At 27.0% G+C, this 21,346-nt stretch overlaps 6 protein-coding genes across 6 annotated transcripts; 3 read left to right on the forward strand and 3 right to left on the reverse strand.

Annotated features, from left to right (window-relative positions):
* Positions 1-3,903: 3,903 nt before the first annotated feature.
* OCT59_005060 (uncharacterized protein) lies at positions 3,904-4,170 on the reverse strand (the record flags this gene model as incomplete). Its single annotated transcript, XM_025324491.2, has 1 exon — positions 3,904-4,170. One exon carries the CDS (start codon positions 4,168-4,170, stop codon positions 3,904-3,906), a length of 267 nt encoding a protein of 88 aa, XP_025185888.2.
* A 3,195-nt stretch (positions 4,171-7,365) lies between these two features.
* Positions 7,366-8,870, forward strand: OCT59_005061 (uncharacterized protein). Its single transcript, XM_066138139.1, has one exon. It carries the CDS (start codon positions 7,380-7,382, stop codon positions 8,799-8,801), a length of 1,422 nt encoding a protein of 473 aa, XP_065997318.1. The 5' UTR covers positions 7,366-7,379; the 3' UTR covers positions 8,802-8,870.
* A 1,186-nt stretch (positions 8,871-10,056) lies between these two features.
* On the forward strand, positions 10,057-11,605 carry OCT59_005062 (uncharacterized protein). Its single transcript, XM_066138140.1, has one exon. The coding sequence runs from the start codon at positions 10,090-10,092 to the stop codon at positions 11,530-11,532; it is 1,443 nt and encodes a 480-aa protein (XP_065997319.1). The 5' UTR covers positions 10,057-10,089; the 3' UTR covers positions 11,533-11,605.
* A 1,253-nt stretch (positions 11,606-12,858) lies between these two features.
* Positions 12,859-14,292, forward strand: OCT59_005063 (uncharacterized protein; the record flags this gene model as incomplete). The annotated part of the gene is made up of 1 exon (XM_066138141.1): positions 12,859-14,292. One exon carries the CDS (start codon positions 12,859-12,861, stop codon positions 14,290-14,292), a length of 1,434 nt encoding a protein of 477 aa, XP_065997320.1.
* Positions 14,293-15,361: 1,069 nt separating this feature from the next.
* OCT59_005064 (uncharacterized protein) lies at positions 15,362-16,243 on the reverse strand (the record flags this gene model as incomplete). The annotated part of the gene is made up of 1 exon (XM_066138142.1): positions 15,362-16,243. One exon carries the CDS (start codon positions 16,241-16,243, stop codon positions 15,362-15,364), a length of 882 nt encoding a protein of 293 aa, XP_065997321.1.
* Positions 16,244-18,079: 1,836 nt separating this feature from the next.
* Positions 18,080-19,513, reverse strand: OCT59_005065 (uncharacterized protein; the record flags this gene model as incomplete). Its single annotated transcript, XM_066138143.1, has 1 exon — positions 18,080-19,513. The coding sequence occupies one exon, from the start codon at positions 19,511-19,513 to the stop codon at positions 18,080-18,082; it is 1,434 nt and encodes a 477-aa protein (XP_065997322.1).
* Positions 19,514-21,346: the final 1,833 nt, after the last annotated feature.

The raw sequence follows: 21,346 nt of genomic DNA on the forward strand, positions 1-21,346 counted from the left end.
TCAACGAGTTACGACCTGACTATAAATTATAAAAGAGTTGGTAAAAAAGTTCTCAAAATGAACTTCATACCATGTTAAAAAGAGAAAAATTACATTAAATAGAAAAGAGAATTAATACTAGATTACCTGAAAAAAATAATCAATTATATAAATTATATAAAATTATGAAAAAAATTATATAGTAATATTTTTGAAAAATGTCAAAATATATAAAACACACCGTTTTGTTTCATCAAATCGCTGCGCCACAGAGATTGAAATTTGTGTCCAAAATCCAAAATTTAAGATTTTTTTTGATTTATAAAATTGGAAAATCGAATATTAGAATCTGAGAATTCATTGTATTTTGATTATTTGTTCCCATTTTTTTTTTTTTTTTTTAAAAAAAAAATCGATCCCATCATAGTTAAAATGTTATGTTATATGCGTTCATGACGTTCTATCTTTGGTTATATTTATTGGGGATAAAATGTTCAACAATGATCAGATATTTTGATAACTTTTTTAAGCAAAATAAAAAGGAATAATTTACCTAAATTTGTTCACATTGATGATTTTTTTTTCTTTGATGAGGCATCTGACCTGGTGACTTGAATTTTTTTTTTAAAAAAAAAAAATTTAAATTTTATCTGTGCAGTTAAAAACGCCATATGCATGAAAACTTCTGATATATAAATTTTATTTATTTTTTTTTATAATAAAGAATAAAAAAAAATATTATTAGTAATCTGAATAATTTTTATTATTTGGAATCTGCTAGAATCAAAAAAAAAAATTCTCATAACATCTTTATTTGTTTGTTACAAAAATTTATAAAATCATGAGAAAGATATTTTTATCATGTTTCACATATGCTTTTATATCATTATGATTTATAATTCATCGTTATAAAAGTATAAAAAAAACAATTTTTTTTATCCGAATTTTTATTCCTTTTACAGAATTTCATTACCTGAAAAAATTGTCATTTAAATATGCATTTGATGATCCTATTGTTCTTACATTTTCAATTAATCCTTTTTAGAAGTCCGGAACAAACTTATGGACGCTCTTTACCATCGCTTGTTAAAACGCGAAAAAGGAAATTTCATACACGTGACTTTTGGCCGGCATTATGCAAATATTTAGCAGATCACGTAGGTAAATTTTGTTGATAATGCTGGTGTACCACTCTGTATATTGCCAAGATCTACAAGAAAAAAATAAAGTTCAAATGATAAGCAAATGTGTGTCACAGAAATATATTATTACATTTTACTTTATTTTATTTTTTTAATTTTTATTTATTTTGTTTTTTTTTCTAAGATAATCAAAAAAATTTATGGCATATTCAAACCCACAGCTGCAGAACGCATTCAAAATCAATACTGCATACAATAAGTTATATAAGTTATATAATTTTGGAATAGTAAAAAATTCTACAAAGAGATAAAGTTAATTGATAATCAATTTAATTAATGAAATTTATAATCGGATAAGAGTTTTCTAAAAAGATTTCTTAGTATTGGCGTTTCAATGACTTTATTAAAGGTATAATTAATGATGTAATCTGCGATTAGTATTGATTAAACAGATTTTACTGATGAGAACATGAGATATCGCAGTTTTTTTTTTCATATATAAATGGTCGAAATTTTTTCTTCAAAAAAGTTAAAAACATATGATAATAAAATAAGCAATAATTAAGTTTATTAAATATGAGAAAAATTTTATAAGCATACAATCTCCATCTATGAATTTCCTCAACTTTTTACGTCCAATATTTCAAACTTTGAGATCCGGACGTCGTAGTCGTCGTATCAGAATAACAGAGGTTTAATTTCCTCAATCTTGCTCACGTGAATATAAAAAGTTTTTTTGTGAGTTTTATTAATATTTTGGTCTTTAAAGGTTATTAAAACCAATATACTGACTTGTTTGTAATTCTAAAGTTCTTCCTAGTAAACTCGGTGGAATAAAGAGCTTAAAGGACTTGACTATTGACTGTTTACTCTGAAATTTTATCAGTGTATTCTTCATGGTCGAATATAACTATCATAGACCATATATGTATACTATTATTGTATGCACCGTACAAAAAATGAGATCAGTTTCCGATATGCTCGTCATATCGAATGCCAATGCTATAGTGCCAATAGTGGTGCCGCAAGTATCGCAAATATGGAATATTTTTTTTTAAGAATTTTATTTATTTATGTATTTTCTTTTTTATGCCTTTTATGAATTTAAAAATAAACGTTTATTACGTTACTTGTTTTTTATGTTTTTTAACATTTATATAATAAATAAATAAATTATGAGGTTACGTAATAAATTTCTGTATAATGCAAAAATTTAGGTTCATATTTATTTTTTTCATTGTCGGACCGATTTCCGACATCCATTTTCCAGACGTAACCTTTTCCTGATGATAATGATTTTCCCGCAGATGATAAATATCCCGAAAGACAAAATTCCGAAATAACATTTTCCTGAAATCAAATTACGAAAAAAAAATACTTGATTTAACTGTGAAAAAAATGAAAATAAAAATAAAATTACTTGAAAATTTTTTTTTGATATATAAATAATTAATAAAAAAAAAAATTAAATTTTATGCTTTTTGCGTAATATTTTTCTTAAAATTTTTTTTTATTAAATAAATGAAAGAATGATTTTATTGTTTTATTTTATCACGTAATTTATCTTATTGAGACTATCATTAAAATATCTTTAATGCTTTTTTATACATAGCATAATTAAAACACTCAAATTAAACAAATTAAACAGGCGAAAGGAATCATATTTACTATAAATTTAATAAAGTATTACAAGTAAAAACTTACAAATTGAAAAAAAATTAAAGAGAAATAGTATGCGCATAATCTAAAAGGAAATAATCATCACAACTATTGAAAATGCGATTTTCAGGTATTGTCACGAAGACTATAAAAAATTTTTCGGAAAAATGATCACGTGTCTGAGTTTCCTGGGAATAAAAAATTAGAAAAATGATCATTTATCGGAGTTTTTCCAGAATTTTTTTTATAAGGTAGAACGTTTTCGATTTGTAGTTTTGTTTGGCACTACTCCTTGCGCATTTCATCAATGATAGAATACAAAATGATCTCCCAATTACAGTACTCCACCGTTGGTGCCACCCTTCAACCCTAATAAAAATTTTTTTTGGAAAAATGATCACGTCTGAGTTTCTTCGGAATAAAAACTAGAAAAATGATCATTTATCGGAGTTTTTCCAGAATTTTTTTATAGGGACTGAATGTTTTCGATTTGCAGTTCTGTTTGGCAATGCTTCCTTGCGCATTTCATCAATGATAGAATACAGTCCCCCAATTACAGTACTCCACCGTTGGTGCCACCCTTCAACCCTAATAAAAAATTTTTTGGAAAAAATGATCACATGTCTGAGTTTCTTCGGAATAAAAACTAGAAAAATGATCATTTATCAGAGTTTTTCCAGAATTTTTTTATAGGGAGAATGTTTTCAATTTGTAGTTCTGTTTGTCTGTTTGGTAATGCTTCCTTATGCATTTCGTCAATGATAGAATACAGTCTCTCAATTACAGTACTCCACCGTTGGTGCCACCCTTCGACCATGATATTATTTTGAGTTCTGGGATATTCATTTTCAATAAGTTCATATACTGACCAGAGTTCTGGTGGAAATTGTGTGGATTCCGAATAACAGTTCCACTTCTAGGCATCTGGCGCCTAATTTTACCATGAACGTACTAGTTTTCCTCAAAGTATTGGACAAGTTGAGTTGCATTTGAAGCCATTAGAGGTTTAATTTGATCAAATGCATGTGAAAATCTCAGAGGCATATTTATATTTCTAACACGTGATATTTGTCTGCGCAATGCTTCACGGTTTGGCATATAGGAATAAGATTCTTGAAGCATGTTAATTACAGCATTTTGTATTATTTGAGACCTTTACCATATTAACTTTTCTAGTTACATCTACTCTATTTGCTTCTAGCGCATGATTACGTTCACTGGATTTTGCCAATATATCCAGAATTGTTACAGCTCTTCCGTTACATTTTAGTTTTTTTCTATATTTACAACACCAATAATGTTTCTCGTTGCGATTTCTGTCTTTTACTAATACAATAATCTTTGGATTACTTTGCGTAGAATTAACTAAGTCACAAACTACACGGTTCATTTTGGTTTTAAATAAAAAATAGACAAATGTAGTCCTCCAAAAAATTTGTGAAATCAAAAAGAGGATTAAAAAAAGATCAAATAACAAAAACCAATTAAAATTTTTCGTTATACTCCTTTTTTTTTAAACAATTCTTAAGTTGAAAGATTGTCATTATTGCCGTTCCTGAAATCTAAGCCCTATGCTGATCATGAATTATTCTTGATCGATGTTACTAATAAAGAAATTCTTTATGGAATTTTACGGCTAAAAGTTCCATGAAATTTTATTACAAATTATTTTAAGGTTTAGGAATATCATCAAATTTATTTATCAATTTGAAATATTGTAAATGAAATTAATAACATTAACGAGATTTTAATTTATATTTAAAAAGTATTAAATATTAATAATAAATGGTCAACAATTACTACTTTCTAAATAGAAGATTATTTTTGCCGAGTTTATTTTGTATATCTATTAGTTGTAAAGAATTTGTATAGTTATATAAAACAATTTAAAATTTGCGATTTATAGTATTATTGTTAAATACTATATACCCAACCAAAGTTACATTTTTTCGTTTTGAGAGTTTAATTACTTTGTAATATATAGAGAGGTATTATTTGAGAACACTATGACGGTTGTGTGGTGATAACTGTTACGGTAAAAGAAATCTGGAAATGGGAAAAGGTTACGTCGAGAAAAATGGATGTCGAGAAATCGTGATTTTATTGATAAAAAAATATTAGTCTTCTACAATTAAATATTGTAAAAACAAATCGGTACAATTCGTAGCCGATAAAAATTTTTTTTTTTATTAATTTTTTTTATTAAGTTACAATTTCATTAAAAGTAATATACAATACAAAACCATATACAAAAAATTACAAATAAAAAAAGAAAAACCGACGCCCTGCACTACCGTAAGTGATCAATTACTCATATGGTTATGATACCCGATTTCACGGTCACAATTTATTTGCTGATCTTTTAATTATTTTTAAATACCTAAGCGCAAGTGCGCAACTGGCTAAAATGATTTTCCGTTTGCCGAACAGTTCTCTTGGTAGAAACAATTTCGTATTTTAAAATTAACAAAATTAACTTTTTAAGGAATTATTCTGAAGAATGATCAATTATTATTGAATATTCTGGAAATATTCTTGAAGTTGAAGCCGGCTCTAGTGCTAAAATCATTTAATATACTAAGATACCCTAACGTAATGTTTCACATTTAATATTCTGATAAAAAAATGATGCTTTATTAATTATTTTAATTCTTTTCTTGGTGTTGTAATTATTGATAAATCATTATATATTAGGTTGGTGCACAACTCTGGTTTTTTGATGGTAACTTTATTGTCAATAGAAAATCTGGTCCCGTGATCGACGTTTACGAGGGTAAAGCAATAATTTAATTAATCAAATTCGATTTCTAAAATTTTCTAATTCTAAATCCCATTTTTCTTTTTTTAAATTAAGAAAAAAACCAAAATGGTAGTAAATATCATTCATCAGTTTTATAACTCGCCTTATCCAATATTTTAATTCCTGTTCATTTACATTTGGAACGACTAAATAAAAAAAAATTAGAATACTTAATCCCTTGAGTAAAAGCCTTGTTATTTTTTGCGTATTTTCGACATTAGATAATCTAAATGTTATGTTAGTTGAGGTCATTTTATAAATTAACTTATCTAGCCATATAGAAAACTTTAGGTGCACTAATTATTTTTTGAAGTTTACGTTCGAAATTCCTTTAAAGTCTTCAAGTTTTTGATAATACAAAACTTTTATAATTTACGATTCTTTTTCATAATTTTTAATCCAATTTCGAATAATTAAATAACTTTAATTTATAAAATTTTTCTTGCGAATTTAATATATTCCAGTTATCACAGCACCATGTCCATCTACTGTATATTTTAATGAGACTCCCGAAGATCGTCTCGCTCGACAATCACCTTACCGACAGGATCATTTCATCACAGGGTTATAAATGCTATATAAATAACATTTTCTAATAAAAAGATTATTAATTTTTTATTACTCGATATTATTTCATGATAAACACTAAATACAATTATTTAATTAATTTAATTATAACGTATAATTTCATATTACATATGGTGTGGATAAAGAATGATCTTTAAATTACAGTAAAGAAATAAAATTCAGGTGAAATGATTTTCGGCGAACTCTCGTCGGTAAGTTGACTATTGGTGAAATAATAGGACCCCGAGCAATATACTTACAGCTCTCCGCAAGGTTTAAATAAGCAAATTCAACATGTGATCTTTATAAAAATTTTTTAGTACGAAAAATCACAATAATAATAATATACGTTGATAATTTTCATTTTATCAATTACTTCGCGATATACATTTTAATATTTCATCATTTTTTCAATAATGTCATCCCAATCAAAATATTCATCTTCCCTATTAGCTTTATATATTACCGTCAATTAAAACTTTTGTTTCTGAAATATAATAAATGTTACGATTTATATAGTTGACGATGATCTCATTAAGAATTTTCATAATTAAATATTGCCCAATTTATCCAAAAAATAATCGTAACATATGACTTATTGAAAATCCCGTCAAAATTAAGCAAATAAAAAATATGACATTAGCAGCACTGCGTATACTCCCTGCAATATTTATTGTCCACATAATATCCCAGGGTACTAGTATCAACCTAACCTTTCTTAAGCAAGATATCTTTTCTCTAACTTAAGACAATCGTATTCTATGAATGAGTAGCAGCAGATCATTTTTGTGACAGTATAACAAACATTCTAATTGTTATATACTTAATTCAACATAAGTTACGTAATATGATTATTATAAAATTTTAAATAATATAATTACTCAAATGCTTAAAACTAGGAAATCATGAGCAAAATTCAATGACTAAATGACGAAATAATGTACGCTTTATTAACGGGATACAATTTAGTGTACGATCATGAGCTCGCGCGCGTCAGATGCTGATCGACATAATGAGTTCCCATTATAGACTTCTTTTTTTTTTAGTTTCGGAAAAACCTAAATTAGTTTAGTTTGCTAAGCCTATTACTTATTAAAGCTAGCCTATTTCTTATGTTAGATATTTACAATGAAATGGATGTAACACAGTACTAGTAAACGGCGTAAACATAAAAATGCAGAATAAAAAAAATTTTAAACGCCCTATTTTTTTTCTTTTATAAAATATCAATAATGCCTTGTCAACTTCCTGCTGATTGTCTTAACGAAATTTTTGAATACTTAGAGAAAGATAAGGTTACTTTACATTCATGCTTATTAGTTAATCGTCTTTGGTGTGAGGTTTCTGTTAGAATCTTATGGAGAAATATTTGGATTGTTAATCCTGTTGACTATGGACATCGATTAAAAGTTGGATTATCGATTCTCAGTACACTGATCGCTTGTCTTCCTAATAAATCAAAAATTCATTTATATGAAAAAGGAATTCTTAATTCAAATGATATCTCAAAAACAACTCCATTATTTGATTATGCATCATTTTGTAAAGTTCTTTCAATTCATGGAATTGGTCGAATAATTGTCGATGTTTTTAAAAATCATAAATATTTAGCAAAAGAAATAATCAAAATGTTTATGACAAAATTTTCTTTAAAAAAATTATCTTATTATACTAATTCAAATACTGTCAATTTATCATTTATACGTTATCCTGGGGCAAAAGATTGTTTAAGAAATCTTTCAAAATTTAGTTGTAATTCTAATGTTAAACCCGCATTTTTTTATAAATTATCACAAATATGTCATAATATTCAATCATTAACTATAGAATTTAAAAGTGTGGTTTCAAATGGATTAAAGGATTTAATTTCTTCACAAAATAGTTTAAAATATTTATCATTATCACAAACGTATGGTGTTGCTGATTGGACGGATATTATACCTTCATTATCAAAACATTCGAGTACTTTAATTAAATTAAAAATATATGGGAGTGAATATTATAGGAACAGACCATTATCATTTGTTACTAGATTTACAAATTTACAAGAACTTGTTTTATCATTTCGTTATAAATATTATTTTGATGAACTTAATAATAATTTACAATCTGTTACTTTTCCACATTTAAAGATCTTAAAATTTCCATATGCATATCCAGATGATGATATATTAATTAAATTTTTAGAAAATAATGGAAAAAATTTAATAGAAATTTATATTAATAGTAGTGATTCATTAAATTTATCTATAGCTAAATTTTGTCCAAATTTAAAATCATTATATACCTTATTTAAATTTGATAAAATAGAAACATTAAAAATAATTCTTAATGATTGTCAACAATTAGAAAGTATTGAAACTCAATATATTTATGATTTTTTAAGTGAAAAAGAACTTTTGGAAACTTTGGCAAAATATTCACCAAAAAATTTTTATAGATTAAAATTAATTAATTATTCAGATTCAAAATTAGTTCCGAAAGATTTAGAAGAATTTTTTTCTAATTGGAAAAATCGTGTACCATTAAAATCATTTTCTTTTATTATTAGAAGATGGAATAATAGTTTAGAAAGTAAAGAAGGAAATATGAAAGTGATTGAAAAATATAAAAAGCTCGGTATTATAAAAAAATTTGAAACTATTTTATATTAATACATTGTATTTAATTATTTATTATTATGAATAAAGTTGTATATTGCATAATTATTATTAGCGAGTTTTCGAACGCTAGGAAAATTACGAATCTTAGTTTCATTGTCTTCATAGCACATAAAGTCTTTATTAAAATAAAAAGTAATTCGTTCCTATTAAACGCTCATTTTTTTAAAAAAAATTGCTGTCGTAATAATAATCGTTAATCTATTCGCGCAATATTGACTTATTTATTTATTTATTAATTCGAATGATAGAATTCTTATTGTAAGTACATCAGAGATATATCGTAATTATTGTGTGTAAAAATAAAAATAACATTTCTCAATATTACGCCTACACCTAATTCGCTATTAACATTTCGATTTACTATTTTTTATTTTTCAATGTCTGGATCCCAAACTGCACCCGATTAATTAGCATGAGCAAGTTGTACATTAACAATCCCCAACTGGTTTCGACTAGCATCACGCTCTCCAGTTATATTATTGGTAAGTCTTCGTCGCCATTCATTTTATTCTTTTATTTGCTCGAATCAAAAAAAAATATCTTTAGCGAAGGAATTCGGGATCGATTATAAATAACATAAATAAATTATAAAATGACAACCAATCTATTAATCACCAGTTTAATTCTCATGGCAAATTTTTCGAAAAATGAAAAATATGCTTATTAACGTTAAATTCGATAATATAATATGACTAAACCTTATGAAATTGAATTCCATACCTTTTAACTAGCGTAAAATGTACAATATCTTTTCAATTTAGAATGATTGGGTGCCTTTTATAATACCTTTATTTTATTAATTTAGTCAAAAATATAGAATTATTTTAATGATAACTTGAAAATTAACCTTTAACCCTAATGTGGATGTGTAAAATTAAACATTTTTTACCAGAATTAATACTAATATAAACAATTTATCTTTACAAAATAATATGCAAAGAAAGTAATCACCAGTTTTTATCCCGACCTTAATTCTCGCACATCGTAATAAATCAAGGTCCAATAATATGACAGATTCTGCTGCAACTTAATAATTAATATTTACACAATAAGAACTAATATGGCATTCAAGTTTTTTCACGTGTACAAAATCAATAATATAGTAATGATCAAATGAAATGTAACAATAGGGGTGCTCAATGTTTAAATGGTTAGACCTTAGCATGTGTAACGTGGCTTTAATCGCCAAGCCCCGTAACACCGTGAAAATATAAAGCGCCGACTCCCGACTTGTACTTTTTTTTTCCTCCTTTTCTTTACCAATTACAAAAATATTAAAATGCCTTGTCAACTTCCTGCTGATTGCCTTAATGAAATTTTTGAGTATTTAGAGAAAGATAAAGTCTCTTTATATTCATGTTCATTAGTTAATCGTCTTTGGTGTGAAATTTCTGTTAGAATTTTATGGAGGAATATTTGGATTACTAAATCCATTACTCATGGACGACGTCGATTGAAAGTAAACCCATCAATTATTAATACATTGATTACTTGTCTTCCTAATGATTCAAAAATCCACTTGTTTGAGAAAAAAATTCTTAATTCAACTCAAATCTCAAAAACTCCATTATTTGATTATGCATCATTTTGTAAAGTTCTTTCGATTAATGATATTGGTCAAATGATAGTTGATGTTTTTAAAAATCATAAATATTTAGCAAAAGAAATAATGAAAATGTTTATGACAAAAACTTCTTTAAAGAAATTATCCTATTATACAGATCCAAACACTATAAATTTGTCATTTCTGCGTTATCCTGGAGCAAAAGATTATTTATCAAATCTTTCAAAATTAAGTTGTAGTTCTGATATTAAAACCAAATTTTTTTATATGTTATCCCAAATGTGTTGTAATATTCAATCATTAACTATAGAATTTAAAGATATAGTTTCAAATGATTTAAAAATTTTAATTTCTTCACAAAATAATTTAAAATATTTATCTTTATCACGAACAAGAACATATAATACAATAAATTGGACAGATATTATACCTTCATTAGCAGAACATTCAAAAAGTTTAACTAGGTTAAAAGTTCATTGGAGAAAATATGATTATTGGAATAGAACAGAACAACTATCATTTATTACTACATTCACCAATTTACAAGAACTTGTCTTATCATTTCATCATAAAGATTGTTTTGTTGGATTTAATAAGTTACAATATATTACTTTTTCACAATTACAAATTTTAAAGTTTCCATATGAATATCCAGAAGATGATGTGTTAATTAAGTTATTGGAAAATAGTGGAAAAAATTTAAAAGAATTTTACATTAATAGTAGTAGTAATTTAATATTATTAACCGTAGCTGAATTTTGTCCAAATCTGAAATCATTATATGCCCTATTTAATTATGATAAAATAGAAACATTAAAAGCGATACTTAATAATTGTCAACAATTAGAAAGTATTGAAACTCGGTATTATTTCAGTTTGTTAAGTGAAAGAGAGCTTTTGGGGACTTTAGCAAAATATTCACCAAAGGATTTTTATAGATTAAAATTAACTAATTATTCAGATTCACATTTAGTCCCAGGAGATTTAGAAGAATTTTTTACTAATTGGAAAAATCGTGTTCCGCAAAGACCGTTTTCTTTTATTAATAAAGGATTGTTTGGTTTAGAGAATAGAGAAGGGAATATGAGAGTGATCGAAAAATATAAAAAACTTGGTATCATTAAGAAATTTGAAACTATTTTAATTACTTTGTATTAAATGTATTGTATATAATTATTAAATTGTTATTTACTTAGAAAATAAAGTTACATTTTATACAATTATTATTATCAAACTAACGCCACTACCAATTTACTTATTGATACTTATATGATCGCTAAGGTACTAGTTTCAAAGAAAGACAAATCTCAACAAATAAATCTTATTAAAAAATATAATTCGTCCGTCATTGTCCTTATAATTAATATTAAATTTGTTTCATTTTGTGAACACCTTCAGTTATTATTACTAATCAATCGAGATATCACTCCTGTTATTGAAAGTTATTAAAATTGTTAATCTTTGGTGTGATAAAATTATGGTGAAAATTTCCATAAATATTCGTTAAGATTCTCGGTTGTCAATAATTTCGAATAAGGCAATAATTCATTTTTGTCATATTATTTCTGTTTGTTAATCATGTGGGAACCATTCAAATCCCCACGATCAAAATCCTGAAAATTCAAATCCTGAAGCTTAATTATTTCTGTCACTCATTTCCTAACTCCATAAAATTGGAATTATCGTCTCACACCAAAGTCTGTTAACCATTAGACATGAAAAGAGAGATTTTGAATCGTCTTTGTAATTCTTTAAATAATAAGAACAGAACATATTTATTAAGTTTAGACATTTTTTTTTTTTGCAACATTCAAACATTCATTATCCCAACACATTATCTTTTTTATTATAATTTCGCAAAAAAAATGTCTCGTTTTTATTACATAATTAATGATTTTCATTAATATATAAATATTATTATTGATACGTATTTATTGAAACAATTATGATTATTATAATATTTTGCGATAATATGCCGGGATCTTCGGGATTTCGTAGTACAGAAGAGCATTTAGTTCTTTATTTTGAACGTTTAGATGATGGTTTTCCCTAACATACACAGATTAAGCCGGTTCGTCAAAATAAACCTGGTTATACTAATTTTCCAATGGATCCGACGTGGATTCCATATAATGACGGTAAAAGACATGGGTCCGGATGATTACAAATGATTACAAATCAAAAATGTTGATCAACCGGATCCCGGTTCACCAGCTGAGGTAGGAGCGAAACTTAGTATAATAATAAGATTTGAATCAGTGCATATAAAGCTAACATAACGCAGTGTAACATAATTAATAATTACACGACTAATTGAGTGTTCATTTTTTATGCCAAACAATATCAATAATATAGAAATGATCTGCGTTATATGAGAGTTTGTGTAATTTTCTCAATGAAAATGTTTGTAACACGGTTGCAGATGGCGCAAGTATAAATGCCGATTCAAATTTTTTTTTTTTTTTCAGTTAAAAAATCTCAATAATGCCTTTTCAACTTCCTGCTGATTGTCTTAATGAAATTTTCGAATATTTAGAGAAAGATAAAGCCTCTTTATATTCATGCTTATTAGTAAATCGTCTTTGGTGTGAAATTTCTGTTAGAATTTTGTGGAGAGATATTTGGACAACCAAACCCGTTACCCATGGACGACGTCGATTGAAAGTTAATCCAACAATTCTTAATACATTTATCACTTGTCTTCCTAATAATTCAAAAACCCACTTGCTTAAGAAAGGAATTCTTAATTCGACACAAATATCAAAAACTCCATTATTTGATTATGCATCATTTTGCAAAGTTCTTTCAATTAATGAGGTTGGTCAAACGATCATTGATATCTTTAAAAATCAAAAATATTTAGCAAAAGAAATAATGAAAATGTTTATGGCAAAAACTTCTTTAAAGAAATTATCCTATTACTCTGATCCAAACACTATAAATTTATCATTTCTGCGTTATCCTGGAGCAAAAGATTATTTAACAAAACTTTCAAAATTAAGCTGCAGTTCTAGTATTAAATCCAAATTTTTTTATAAATTATCTCAAATAAGTTGTAATATTCAATCATTATCTATAGAATTTAAAGATATAATTTCAGATGATTTAAAAATTTTAATTTCTTCACAAAATAATTTAAAATATTTATCGTTGATACAATATAATAATACTGATTGGAGAGATATTATACCTTCATTAGTAAAACATTCGAATACTTTAATTAAATTAAAATTATTTTTGAGGAAATTTTGTAGAATTGGACAATTATCATTTATTACTAAATTGACAAATTTACAAGAACTTGTTTTATTATTTCGTTATAATTATCATTTTGATGAAATTAATAGTAAATTACAATATATCACTTTTCCACACTTACAAGTTTTAAAATTTCCATGCGCATATCCAGATCATGATATGTTAATTAAGTTCTTAGAAAACAATGGGAAAAATTTAAAAGAATTTTATATTTTTAGTAGTGATGATTCATTAAATTTAGCCATAGCCAAATTTTGTCCAAACCTTATATCATTATATACTTTATTTAGAAATGATAAAATAGAAACATTTAAAGTAATTCTTAATAGTTGTCAACAATTGGAATCCTTTGAAACTCATTGTAATTACGAATTATTAAGTGAAAAAGAACTTTTAGGAGCCCTGGCAAAATATTCACCAAAAAATTTTTATAGATTAAAGTTATCGTTAGCTAATTATCTATTAGATTCAAGATTAGTTTCAGAAGATTTAGAAGATTTTCCTACTAATTGGAAGAATCGGGTACCACAAAAATCGTTTTCGTTTATTATTAGAGGATGTACACGCAGTTCAGAGACTAAAGAGAAATATATGTCAATGGTTGAAAAATATAAAAAGCTTGGTATCAATATTAGATTTGATTTTAGTTGTTATAACTAAGTTACTTAGATGGGAGAAAAAATTTTATATTATTATTAACCAATAACATTATATACGGAAAATCGGATGTTTAAGGACTTTTAAATATAATCAATTAATCGTAGAAATTTCATATTAAGTCATTAGTTTATGAGAATTTTGAGTAAATTTCGGGTTTTTATATACTTAGATTATTTTTTTTTGTTTGGTTCATATAACGTCAGTTATATAAAGTAAAAGTAATTCTTTTTGGGAGAATCGGCATTTTTTTTTCTTTCTAGAGGTTCTTTATTTTTTTTTAGTAGCTACTATAGGAAATTTCCCCGATTTGTATATTTTTTTTTTATTTGGTTATTAAATTTATTAAATTTCAACTTTCTTTACTTTTTTTAAAATGATTTATAATGAGATTCAGGATCCAAAATTTGTGCACGGACTTAAGCTTCTTGATGGTTGCCGCAATTTCAATTTTTTTTTTGTAGTATTAACCCTGTTGATTTTCTTTCTATTTTTTAATATTTAGATCCCTTAACTTCCATTTATCATTACTTCAATTTTAGATTATTTTAAAGATTTGATTTAATCAATTATAGGAATGTTCATAAAAGTTTTATTGAATGCTTTTAGGCCTTTAATATTATGCATTTATTAAAATAAAAAAAAAATTGAATATTTCAAAAAAAAAAATCGAATAATTTATACTCGAAAAAAAATTGAATATTTCAAAAAAAAGAAAAAAAAATTTGAATATTTCATATTCGAAAAAAAAATCAAATAAAAAAAAAATAGTATGTCTTGATCACTTGAAAACGTTAACGTTGAAAAGACTGGCAAGGTGTAGTACTGACAAGATTATATTAAAGTTCATATTGAGCGTTAAAAATCATGGTGAAAGCCATTGATTGATCATCGCGGCCAGCCGTGATGATAATCAGAATATTACTAACTTACTGTATACAATTCTTAGAAGTAAACGTATCAATAATTAACTAAAAATTTCCGTATTTCAATTAAGAAAAATCATAGACACCATAGACGACTGTTAGGAACTGTACTACGCGTCTACGCCAAAATAATTTGAATCTAAAATTTAGATTTCACAAGTTGTACGGCAATGTTCTTCGTGTAATATACTCCACCATTCGATATTATTGGTAAGCAAGGCTAGAAAAAGCAAAAGAATTGCTACTATAAAACCCCAAATGCTAAACCAGGCGTGAAGGAACTCATTACCTTCTACATCGTGTTCTTTTATTAGGTGGTTTATATATGCCAAAGCACTGTTGATTGACCATATAGAGCAGATTATTGTGAGATATTGGCTCCTACAATAATATCCAATTGGGGGTGTGTAGATCGCTAAAAATACTGTTAACCAGGGATATACTATGGATACAAAGGCAACTAGTGTAACACTAAAAAGTTTATGTTTTCTGTAGCTTTCACTTCCCGGTTTCATAATTATTTGTATATCTTGCAACTCAAATTCACAATTAGGGTCTTTAACTACTAGGGTCCCCGATATTACTCTCTTGAGGATTGCTGGAATTGTCCAGGATAATAATAATGGTATAAATGGCCAATCTTCACAATTATTTATTCCTGTCGTCCTGGATATTGCCGCGATTATACCGACTAATATGTAATATGTTGACACCAATGATGACATTCTGTCTAGCACAGATGCTCTTGCCGTACATCGGTTAATATATTTCACTATATTGCTAAATTCATTCCGTTCTTTATCCACTGACATAGCGTAAACTCCGACAGGTCTGTGTTTAAGTTGTTGCAGCTGTTGATTTCGTTGTCCTGTGCTACTAAAATATTTTGACGAAAGCCAGTAAATACAGAGCTTTACTTCGTCTTTTCCTACGTTACAGGAATAAAGCAATCCCGTAAATGGACAGCCAAGGCATCGCAACACCCATGCCAACTTTTCCGCAAACTTCTCTTTTGGTGATGCTCCCATAATTGCAATAGCCGGTAAGCAACCCAACACATATTGGGTATAGGATTTAAGAATTTACTTATGATATGTATAGCTTTTGATTCCATGTATGCAAGAAGTTTTAATCAATCAAAGTAAAAGACCCTATGTATATGCACATTAAAAATGACATATTTTGTAAATGCTTGTTCGTAAACTTTAAAAACATTTAAAAAAAAATTATACCTACAGTGTACTTAAAAAAATACGTTTAAAAATCACTAAATACAAATTTTAGGCATTTTATATTGTTTTCGAAGACGAACAATATTAAAAATTTCATTGTTAAACTACAGAGATTATCCAAGATTATCCAGACCCTTGAAAGTAAAAATGACCACTTTGTTGTAAATCGGAATCTTCGCGCAATCGGGATTGTCAATTCATATTTAAAAAAAAACCAAAAATATCAAAGATCGGCATTATGATTCGACATTTGAAATTCTTTTAAGCTTACACAAAATGGATTGTGCTATCATCTGATTTGCGTGCACTAAGTAGTTATAGTAAGATATGTAATTGTAATAAATTAATGTTTCATATTTATACTATTTTCGTAGAATTTCTAACGATTAATCCTCTTCTGGATTAGTTTTTTTGATGCGATTATTAGTTACTGGTTATTCACAGTGATATGCATTGGAAGACCGATTCTTCCAATTCCAAGCTTTCCAATTCCAATAAAAGGTTATTGGAAGCTTCCAATGCACATCGCTGGGTTATTGTATACTACTAGTATGCGGAATTGACTATTTTGGTTGACGATGCTTTAGCTGCTACAGCCGTTAGGCCGGCTAAATTCTATCCGGTATCCGGAATTGACTATTTTGGTTGACGATGCTTTAGCTACTAGTCAGCCAGCTAAATTCTGTCCGGTAACATAAAATTATCTAAATATTTCTCTTTTTACTTCAACAGGAAATTTAGGTCAAATGCTATTCATGATATTTTATTTGTTCAACAAATTAAGAATAAAATTATATGTGACAGCTGACGTGCATCAGATGTACAGTAGATTGATACCTTGACACGCGTGACGCGTCACTGTCATCTGACGCAAATCGAAAACATACTGCTGTATAATTATAGTATAATGTGTCATAGTACTCCGCAAATTTCTGAGGGTTGATCATGTCTATAACTCGAATTTTTTATTACGAATAGAATGTGTTTAAAAGTTTGTATAGTAATAAGATTTATTAAATACGTAATATATCGATATGGGCAAAATAAGATTCTATAATAATAAAATCAATACGTGAAAGAGAAGGTTACTATGCATGGGTACTGTGGTTATAATATCAGCTGCCGACTATGCCATTTAATTTTCGCGGCCTAGTTAGCTACATTTTTCATCCACTAAATATTTACTGTAATTACGAATCAAATTAAGAATTAAATCGATAAAAAATGGTAATTAAGGTTTTAACAAAAGAATTATGAAATAACTATTTTATTGAAAATCCATAAAATGCGCCGACAACTTGCTGGATTGTCGGATTTGTCGGGTTGTTGGCAAATAAAAAAACTCTTTGGATTTTGATGACGCTGTCCCTTATATTACAAGTTTCGTGATTATCGTAATCGTTTTAACAGTTAACGGGTAGTTAACGTATAAATACCGTAAATATTACTAGATTTGACAAAAGTGCACAATACAAAGTATTTAACGACGTTAGCTTCAACAATTGTATAATAATGATTTTAAAGTAATTATTTCATAATATTTAAAATATAACGATTTGATTTATTTCTATATATATATTTTTTTAAATAAATAAATACAAAATATAAATTAATTATATATAATATAAAACCCTATTTCAGTTCAAATTTTTTAATAATACCTAACTCTCTGTATTTTTTAATTATGCCCATATTTTCTTCTTTTGCCCCAAAACTATTCATACACCCTCTAAAAACAAGAGAAATCGATCTCTGTGATACACGATTTTCCCAATTAATAAAAAATTCCTCCAAATCTTCTGGAACTAATTGTGAATATGAATAATAACGTACTTTTAATTTATGAAAATTTTTTGGTGAATATTTTGCTAAAGTTCCTAAAAGTTCCTTTTCACTTAACAAACCATAATAATATTGAGTATCGATACTTTCTAATTGTTGACAATTATTAAGAACTGTTTTCAATGATTCTATTTTATCAAACCTAAATAAAGTAGATAGGAATTTTAAGTTTGGACAAAATTCAGCTATTGCTGATATTGTATTACTACAATTAATATAAAATTCTTTCAAATTTTTCCCATTATTTTCTAAGAATTTGGACAATACATAATCTTCTGGATATTCGTATAGAAATTTTAAAATTTGCAATTGTGGAAATGTAATATCTAGTAACTTACTATTAAGCCCAGCAAAACAATCTTTATGATGAAATGATAAAATAAGTTCTTGTAAATTGGTAAATGTAGTAATAAATGATAGTTGCTCTGTTTTATTCCAATAATTATATTTTCTCCAATGAACTTTTAATCTAATTAAACTATTTGAATGTTTTGCTAATGAAGGTATAATATCTGCCCAATCTGCCGTACTATGCGTTCTTGTTCGTGATAAAGATAAATGCTTTAAATTATTTTGTGAAGAAATTAAATTTTTTAAATCACTTGAAATTGTACCATTAAATTCTATAGTTAATGATTGAATATTACAACAAATTTGAGATAACTTATAAAAAAATGCAGATTTAACATTAGAATTACAGCTTAGTTTTGAAAGATTTGTTAAACAACCTTTTGCTCCAGGATAACGTAAGAATGATAAATTTATGGTCTTTGAACTAGTGTAATAAGATAATTTCTTCAAAGAAACTGTCTCCATAAACATTTTCATTATTTCTTTTGCCAGATATTTTTGATTTTTAAAAACATCAATAATCATTTGACCAATCATATGAATTGAAAGAACTTTGCAAAATGATGCATAATTAAATAATGGAGTTTTTGAGATATGAGTTGAGTTAAGAATTCCTTTCTCAAGTAAATGGGTTTTCGATTTATTAGGAAGACAAGCTATTAATGTATTAAGAATTGAAGTTCCTACTTTTAATCGACGACTATAATCAACATAATCAACGGGGTTAATAATCCAAATATTTCTCCACAAAATTCTAACGGTAACCTCACACCAAAGACGATTAACTAACAAGCAAGAATGTAAAGTGGCTTTATCTTTTTCTAAATGTTCAAAAATTTCGTTAAGACAATCAGCAGGAAGTTGACGAGGCATTTTTTTTTTTAATATTTTGTAATTGAAGAAGAAAAAAAAAAAGTTGGCACTTTGTGTTTGTACCGTGTTACAAAAATTTTTTCATTGTGAAAATTATGCGTCATGTTACACAGACTAATAATTAAAAGCCAACCATTTAACGTTAAACACTATGCATTTAACTAACCCCTTGTTGATACATTACAGATCATTACCAAATTGTTGATATTGTACATCTATAATTAAATGTATTACAAGCAAAAAAAAAAAAATTAGTCATAATGTATGATTGTCACGTCGTTACCTCTGTATTATGTTACCTTGTAGCACTTTAAAAAAATTTTATATACCGTGACATCTGCTACATGATTGGCAAAACTAATATCAAGGTTACAAATTCCTGCATTTATGGAAAAAATATGGGATTATAGAAAAACCATTTTTTAGAGATTATTGACCTTGATGAGTTTAGGTGTTATGCACCATACGTAGGGCTAATAGTAAACGAGTGCCGATCTCTTCTTATCTACAGTATTTGTATAATTGCTCGAATCCTGCATAAGTTGTTTATATAATAATTGCTTACTATATAATAATATAATTTCTGAAACTAGTTTCATTCAATATCGGAAGTTTTAGAATTTCATCAAAGCAGTATTTTCGTTAAAAAGAAATACAAAAATATCGTGTAAAAACGTGTAAAGAGATTCAGACATCTGATCGGTCGTTCAATGATTTCTACTATGCCCGATCAGTTAAATTAATCGAATTTTGGTTTATCGGGCTTATTTTGTGTGCTCATAATTAATTCATGTGATCACCCATGTAGCGCATTATTTTGCCGAATTATAATAAATTGGCGAAGAGCGGTTCTCCGAGCTAATTATAGATTTCCGGGAGGCGGTACACAGTTTCTTTACTTTACGCACAAAAAATAAAAATTGTAAAAAAAAATACGTATTTTTATCTTTATTTACAGCATTAGTAGTCATACTTTTTTCTTTTTCCTCGAATCAGTCGTTATCAAATATTTATTGTATAACGTATATTAATTAATATAAACTATAAATCAATCCCTATAAAAAAATTTTATCCGTTGATTTTTGCAAAAACTCCGTGAATATGACACATTTACGGAAATAACATGGAATAAAAAACGCGGAATAAATTTTTTTATAGGGAATAAATCTACGCAATATCATTTTTATTTACGCGCATACAAAAAATGTGTGCAAAAAAAATGAAGCTTTTATTATATAAAGATCCGTTTTAAGGCTTCTACCCTTTCTTTATTCTTTGATATCCAATCTTCTACTAAGTATATAATCATTTTTCACTCAATCATAGCTATTATTATAACCAAAATAATTAACTCATAATAACAGTCTCTATTTATTTTGATTTTTGCTTCTCTTCCACAAATGCCGACAATACTTAAATTATTAAATCCCATTCCTCAATATGTATTGGGATTATCCGCTATCGCAATAGTGGGAGAAACCCGAGAGAGAAGTTTGGAGAAAAATTGGCATGGCTATTTCGATGTCTTGCCTACCAATTTACGGATTATTTTATTCCTATAACGTTGGGAGCAGCAAGGCAGATCAATGTTTATATTGGCTTTCATCAAATTAATTGAAACCCGAAAGTCATTCTTCAGTTCGTTACAGATCAGTCGGAATTCATATCAAGGTAACGAGTCAAAATGAACTTCAATAATGTATAAATATAGGAATAAGACGATACACAGCAAGCACTTCTAGAAAGATTGTCATCATTAGTATCAGCATATTACATATTCGTTGGTGTAATAGCAGGAATATCTAGGATGTCAGAACCACTTACTATCTGTGA

The sequence above is a fragment of the Rhizophagus irregularis genome, chromosome 13 (assembly GCF_026210795.1).
Source record: "Rhizophagus irregularis chromosome 13, complete sequence".
NCBI classification, from domain to species: domain Eukaryota; kingdom Fungi; phylum Glomeromycota; class Glomeromycetes; order Glomerales; family Glomeraceae; genus Rhizophagus; species Rhizophagus irregularis.

What these genes read in the sequence shown, in the direction of transcription:
- OCT59_005061 (XM_066138139.1), top strand. Translation starts at nt 7,380, where the DNA reads ATGCCTTGTCAACTTCCTGCTGATTGTCTTAACGAAATTTTTGAATAC.
- OCT59_005062 (XM_066138140.1), top strand. Translation starts at nt 10,090, where the DNA reads ATGCCTTGTCAACTTCCTGCTGATTGCCTTAATGAAATTTTTGAGTAT.